This window comes from Hippopotamus amphibius, chromosome 2 (genome assembly GCF_030028045.1).
Source record: "Hippopotamus amphibius kiboko isolate mHipAmp2 chromosome 2, mHipAmp2.hap2, whole genome shotgun sequence".
Taxonomy (NCBI): domain Eukaryota; kingdom Metazoa; phylum Chordata; class Mammalia; order Artiodactyla; family Hippopotamidae; genus Hippopotamus; species Hippopotamus amphibius.
The window spans coordinates 64,462,923-64,470,539 of NC_080187.1; the positions used below are offsets into that span (position 1 = coordinate 64,462,923).

Here is a 7,617-nt window from a genome sequence, read left to right on the forward strand (position 1 = left end):
CCCCCCTTCTGTCCTTCAGTTAAGACCCCTATTTCTTCCTCTATTTTTTAATCCCAATTTCAAATATGAAAATATTCAGCTATTATACATGTTATTGTTCTCTTAATTTAGTCTTTACACAGCCTGAAATTTCTTTTTAATTTCCCTATTATATAAGTAGATTTATATTCCTCAATTATGTGATATTTCCATCAGGTACTGAGTTTTTATGCTCCAAATGTGTGTCATTCTATACTTTAATGCACATAACTATACATTAAAAATACTTTCACATAATTTGAAAAGTAATCTGTTGAGTACAGATTCTGTCTTCAGCATTTTATTGGCATCAGCAGTGAGGAGGGAAAAGGTAGAAGAAGGAAAAGACATGGCTTATTGTTTTCAAAAGAGGTTACAGAGAAACCTCTGAATTTCTTATCAAAAGGAGTCCCATTTCTTTTTTTGATTTTTTTTTCTATTGACTTCAAATCTATCAGACTTTAAAATTATTTGTGTGTGTGTGTGTGCGTGTGTGTGTGTATACTTATATTCTGTCTCTCACAGAAGATTGTGAGTTCTGTGAAAGTGAAGCAGGGGATAGATGCGCCCCTGGGTAAGCAGCAGGAGTTCATTCCCTGTGGACAGAAACTCCAAAATATCAATAGCAGGACAACCGAGAGAGAAGGCTGGGCCCTGCCCAGGTAAGAGATAAAAGACCACATATTCCTCACTCTCAAAGTCAAGGAGACCTTCCCAACTACACATGCGCACATTTTGGAGGTCACTTACCCCATGGTAAGTGATGTCAACTACCCATAAACCTCTTTGCTAGAATCCATGTTGGCTAAGAGATGCATATGCACACAGGGGAGGACCCTGAGGTATACCAAATACAGACTCAGAACCAGGCAAAGCAAGATGATCAGCCAAAGGAAACCTGGAAGAAATGCCCCATAAAAGTGATTCAAACTACCACAAGGGTGCAACTCCCTCTCAGAGCCCACCCATGTGTCTATCTTTTTTCCTCCTAATAAACACTATTTGTTTCACTACTTCCTATCTCTACGTGGAAATTCATTTCTCCAAAGCAGATGGGCCAGGGCCCTGTCACTAGCCGCTGGTCCCTGGTGCTCTAGTGACTAGGATTCAGTGCTCTCACTGCCCCGGCCTGACTGCCCTGGCCTGACTTCAATCTCTGGCCAGGAACTAAAATCCTGCTTCAAGCAGCTGCAGGCCAAGGCCACCCAAGATCAAAAGCAGGGGCAGTGTTTATCTTGTTTAAGGTCATGTCTTGTTAAAAAAAAAAATTCAACAGAATAAGTTTGAAGATCTGATTGGCTTTATCTGATGCTTCATGAATTGGGCAGCATCTCATCTAGTAAATAGAGGGGCACTTTGAGAAGTTATACAGAATGGAAAGTTATTATAGAAAGGAGGGTAGGCAAGAAAGTCATTAGCAAAAGAGAAAAAAAAGGTTATTTGGTGTCAGTACTATCTTCTCTTTGTAGGGAGAGGAAGCCTTAAGTTTTATCATGCAGACTGCCTCTTCTTGGGTTGGGGGAGATGGAGCAGGCCCATAAGATAGATTACCACATTGGTGGTGACCAGAAAATTCCAGGTTTCAGAATTGATTAAGATAACATTTCTGGTGAAGGTCAAAATTGCAAGTAGGCTAAGTATTAAGTCTATTCATGGTATCGTGCGTGGGCTTTAGCACAAGTGACACCATTTTGTGTCAGCGGTTTTCCTTTTTTTTTTTATTTATTTTTGGCTGCATAGGGTCTTTGTTGCTGTGCACAGGCTTTCTCTGGTTGTGGTGAGCTGGGGCTACTCTTTGTTGCAGTGCATGGGCTTCTCGTTGTGGCCTCTCTTGTTGTGAAGCTCAGGCTCTAGGCACACGGGCTCCAGTAGTTGTGGTACATGGGCTAAATAGTTGTGGCTCACAGGCTTAGTTCCTCCGTGGCATGTGGCATCTTCCTAGACCAGAACCCATGTTCTCTGCATTGGCAGGTAGATTCTTAACCACTGCGCAACCAGGGTAGCCCAGTGGTTTCCTCTTTAACAGTCCCTAATGTAGAACTAGCAGAAACACAACAAAGAGTCGTGAAAAGGTAAATGAATGCATAACTCAGTTGATCAATTGGTGTAAAGAACATGGCATAAGAATAAACAGATATAGAGAGCAGATGAAAGAAGCTTTTGCTTATACTTTTAAAAGGAATGTCTTCTGTGTTTTCAAATTACTGCAAATCTAACCAACAACGTTGATGTGACTATTCAAAATGATGCTTTTTGAAAGGTTAGAGACAGGAAAAACAAAAAAATATGGATATCTGGTATTCTGGATGTTGGCTAAGTGGCAGTTTCATCTCTAGGAACATATTTATTCCATTGTCATGCTATATATATAATATATGTAAATATATATTTATATGCCATATGTAACATATATTTCTTTTTAATCACCCCTATTGGGGTATAATTTACATACAGCTAACAGCACTCATTCTAAGCATGTAGCACAGATAAATTTTGACAAATAGATACAGTTGTGTAATCACTGTCACACTCAAGATATAAAAAACTTCCATTACCCAGAAAGTTTCCTTAGGCTCTTTTGTGGTCAGTTCTCACTTCCCCATGAAAGTAAAATGATGATTTGCTTTCAGTGACCATAGTTTTCCCATTCTCAAATTTATATAAATAGAATCCAACTGTGTACTTGGTGCCTGTTTTCTTTCACTCAGCATGTTTTGAGATGCATCCATGTTATTGTGTATATTAATATTTCATTGCCCTTTATTGCTGATGTGAATTACTCATTCACTTGATGATAGAGATTTGAGTTGTTCACAGTTTGGGGCCTCAATCTTTATGAAGCCATTGAGATTTTCATTAGAATTCTTTAAACTCTTACCCAGTTCAACAGTATGATTTGAAAGTTATCAGAAACCTGCACTTGTCAAAAAGTCCTTTCTATGAATTGTCCTGAAGAGGAAGCATTTTTGCAAATACATCTGATAGAATAATAACTGTCTGTGAATGATGAAAAGACTTAAAAAGACACAATTAAAATCTTGTTAAAATGCAGTTGATAAAAAAGAAACTTGTTTACTGCTATAACACACATTTTAAGATAATAACTAGAATTATGACCGATAACATTATACCAGGACATATTTGAATTTTAGAAATTTCATATAATTTATAAGAATATCTACAGTAATGACATTTAGTATAACCTAAATGTATAACCTAAGGTTTATCTCCAATCACTTGACAGTGCCTCCTATAACATATCAAATAATCCTAATTAGTTTAATCTCTCTCTGAGATGACTTAGGGGCCCTCTGAAACTTCCCAAAGCTAGCTAGAGGTCAAAATAACTTTAATTAGGATTCTATCCTTGAGAAGTTTGTTCAAAATGTCAAAAAATTTCTAAACACTTGGTCAAATGGGATCATAGATCACTGTGAAACAATATTTATTCACTTAATCAAAGTGACAATAAAAGATTTTAAAAGCAAATACAGAAAGTTATAACAGATTTTAAAAGTTAAAGAAGATTTACAAGCTTATTCAAAAGCAGATCAACATTCCAAAAAAAACTTTGTTCTTTTAACAGAGAGAAAAAAGCGAATTCAAGTTTTCTACCACTTTACATTTAATCTTAAAATTTGTTTACTTAATTAAATTCATTCTAATATTAGCGACTCCTGATGACACATAGAATTTTTCTAAAGATTATTTTACCCTTTACCATTGTAACAAAAAGAATAAAATACCTAGGTATAAACCTAACTAAGGAGGTAAAAGACCTGCATGCAGAAAACTATAGGACACTGATGAAAGAAATCAAAGACAATACAGATGGGGAGATATACCATGTTCTTGGATTGCAAGAAACAACATTGTGAAAATGCCTATACTACCCAAGGAAATCTACAGATTCAATGCAATCCCTATTAAATTACCAATGGCATTTTTCACAAAACTAGAACAAGAAATTTTACAATTTGTGTGGAAATGCAAAAGACCCCGAATAGCCAAAGCAATCTGGAGAAGGAAAGACGGAGCTGGAGGAATCAGCCTCCCTGACTTCAGACTGTACTACAAGCCTACAGTGATCAAGACAGTATGGTACTGGCACAAAAACAGAACTATACATCAATGGAACACAATAGAGAGCCCAGAGATAAACCCATGCACATATGGGCACCTTATCTTTAACAAAGGGAGGCAAGAATACACAATGGAGAAAAGACAGCCTCTTCAATAAGCGATGCTGGGAAAATTGGACAGCTACATGTAAAAGATTGAAATTAGAACACTTCCTAACACCATATACAAAAATAAACTCAAAATGGATCAAAGATCTAAATGTTAAGGCCAGACACTATAAAACTCTTAGAGGAAAACATAGGCAGAACACTCTATGACATAAATCAAAACAAGATACTTTTAGACACACCTCCTAGAATAATGGAAATAAAAACAAGAATAAGCAACTGGGACCTAATAAAACAAAAGCTTTTGCACAGCAAAAGAAACCATAAACAAGACAAGAAGCCAACCCTCAGAATGGGAGAAAATATTCACCAAACAAGCAACTGACAAACGATTAATCTCCAAAATATACAAGCAGCTCAAACACATGGAGCCTAAACAATACACTACTACATAATCAACAGATCACTGAAGAAATCAAAGAGGAAATGAAAAAATACCTAGAGACAAATGACAATGAAAACACAATGATCCAAAACCTATAGCATGCAGCAAAGGCAGTTCTAAGAGGGAATTTTATAGCAATACAATCCTTCCTCAAGAAACAAGAAAAATCCCAAATAAACAATCTAAAGAAACTAGAGAAAGAAGAGCAAACAAAACCCAAAGTTAGTAGATGGAGAGAAATAACGATCAGAGCAGAAATAAATGACATAGAAACAAAGAAAACAGTAGCAAAAATCAATAAAACTAAAAGCTGATTCTTGTAGAATATAAATAAAACTGATAAACCTCTAGCAAGACTCATCAAGAAAAAGAGGGAGGGAGCTCCTGGTGGTTAAGTTTGGGGGCAAATAAGCGGGGTAGGCTTGGCCGTGTGCCTCTTGCAAGGCACTGGTGCGGCTCCGACGCTCTACCAGCTGATGGTTTCTGTGGATGCCAGCAATAGGGAGGACAGGATGGAGGAGATTTGGGACTGATGGTGCTGGTCCCCTGACCTCCGAGCATGGGTGCTCCGGTAACCGGAGTTGCTTCCGGGCCCTGGCGGTGTGGAATGTGAAATAGAAGCGTTTTGGAGTTTGCTTAGCTGTCAGGCATCCTCTGAGTTTGGGGTCTTTTTCCAGAGGAGACGAGGTGGGAAACGTGCTTTGCAAGAATTTAAACTGATTCTTTTTGTTTTAAGGCCTGCTGGGAACAGGACTTCTAAAACGACAAATATGTCTGGAAGGTTGTGGTCCAAGGCCATTTTTGCTGGCTATAAGCGGGGTCTATGCAACCAGAGGGAGCACACAGCTCTCCTGAAAATTGAAGGTGTATATACTCGAGATGAAACTGAATTCTTTCTAGGCAAGAGATGTGCTTATGTGTACAAAGCAAAGAACAACACAGTGACTCCTGGTGGAAAACCTAACAAAACTAGAGTAATCTGGGGAAAAATAACTCGCGCTCATGGAAACAGTGGCATGGTTTATGCCAAATTCCAAAGCAACCTTCCTGCTAAGGCCATTGGACACAGAATCCTTGTAATGCTGTACCCTTCAAGGATTTAAACTTATTGAAAAGTAAATAAAAGTGTGGATTTGTTCTCTTGTAAAAAAAAGAAAAAGAAAAAGAAAAAGAGGGAGAGGACTCAAACCAATAAAATTAGAAATGAAACAGGAGAAGTTACAACAGACACCACAGAAATAAAAAGCACCATAAGAGACTACTACAAGCAACTATATGCCAATAAAATGGACAACCTGGATGAAATGGACAGATTCTTAGAAAGGTATAACCTTCCAAGATCTAATGAGTAAGAAATAGAAAATATGAACAGACCAATCACAAGTAATGAAATTGAAATTGTGATTAAAAATCTCCCAGCAAACAAAAGTCCAGGACCAGGTGGCATCACGGGAGAATTCTATCAAACATTCAGAGAAGAGCTAACACCCACTCTTCTCAAACTCTTCCAAAAAATTGCAGAGGAAGGAACATTCCCAAACTCATTCTATGAGGCCACCATCACCCTGATACCAAAACCAGACAAAGATACTACAAAAAAAGAAAATTATAGACCAGTATCACTGATGAATTTAAATGCAAAAATCCTCAACAAAATACTAGCCAACAGAATCCAGCAACACAGTAAAAGGATCATACACCATGATCAAGTGGGGTTTATCCCTGGAATGCAAGGATTCTTCAATATACACAAATCAATCAATGTGATACACCATATTAACACACTGAAGGATAAAAACCACATGATCATCTCAATAGATGCAGAAAAAGCTTTTGACAGAATTCAACACCCATTTATGATAAAAACTCCCCAGAAGGTGGGCATAGAGGCAACCTACCTCACCATAATAAAGACCACATATGACAAACCCACAGCAAACATCATTCTCAATGGTGAAAAACTGGAAGCATTCCCTTTAAGATCAGGAACAAGACAAGGATGTCCACTCTCGCCACTACTATTCAACATAGTTTTGGAAGTCCTTGCCACAGCAATCAGAGAAGAAAAAGAAATCAAAGGAATACATATTGGAAAAGAAGTAAAACTGTCACTGTTTGCAGATAACATGATACTATACATAGAAAATCCTAAAGATGCCAGCAGAAAACTACTTGAGCTAATCCATGAATTTGGTAAAGTTGCAGGATTCAAAATTAACACACAGAAATCTCTTGCATTTGTGTACACTAACAATGAAAGATCAGAAAGAGAAAGTAAGGAAACAATCCCATTCACCATTGCAACAAAAAGAATAAAATACCTAGGAATAAACCTAACCAAGGAGGTAAAAGACCTGTACTCAGAAAACTATAAGACAGTAATGAAAGAAATCAAAGACAACACAAACAGATGGAGAGATATACCATGTTCTTGGATTGGAAGAATCAACATTGTGAAAATGACTATACTACCCAAAGCAATTTGCAGATTCAATGCAATCCCGATCAAATTACCAATGGCATTTTTCACAGAACTAGAACAAGAAAGTTTACAATTTGTATGGAAACACAAAAGACCCCGAATAGCCAAAGCAATCTTGAGAAGGAAAGATGGAGTTGGTGGAATCAGACTTCCTGACTTCAAACTATACTACAAGGTTACAGTGATCAAGACAGTATGGTACTGGCACAAAAACAGAAATATAGATGAATGCAACAGGATAGAAAGCCCAGAGATAAACTATGGTCAACTAATCTATGACAAAGGAGGCAAGGATATAATGGAGACAAGGCAGCCTCTTCAATATGTGGTGCTGGGGAAACTGGACAGCTACATGTAAAAGAATGAAAGTAGAGCACTCCTAACACCATACGCAAAAATAAACTCAGAATGGGTTAAAGACCTACTGTAAGGCCAGACACTATAAAACTCCTAGAGGAAAACATAGGAAGAACACTCTTTGA

At 37.5% G+C, this 7,617-nt stretch overlaps 1 protein-coding gene across 1 annotated transcript; it reads left to right on the forward strand.

Moving 5' to 3' along the window:
* Nucleotides 1-5,377: 5,377 nt before the first annotated feature.
* On the forward strand, nt 5,378-5,784 carry LOC130846142 (60S ribosomal protein L35a-like). Its single transcript, XM_057724186.1, has one exon. It carries the CDS (start codon nt 5,424-5,426, stop codon nt 5,754-5,756), a length of 333 nt encoding a protein of 110 aa, XP_057580169.1. The 5' UTR covers nt 5,378-5,423; the 3' UTR covers nt 5,757-5,784.
* Nucleotides 5,785-7,617: the final 1,833 nt, after the last annotated feature.

What these genes read in the sequence shown, in the direction of transcription:
- LOC130846142 (XM_057724186.1), top strand. Translation starts at nt 5,424, where the DNA reads ATGTCTGGAAGGTTGTGGTCCAAGGCCATTTTTGCTGGCTATAAGCGG.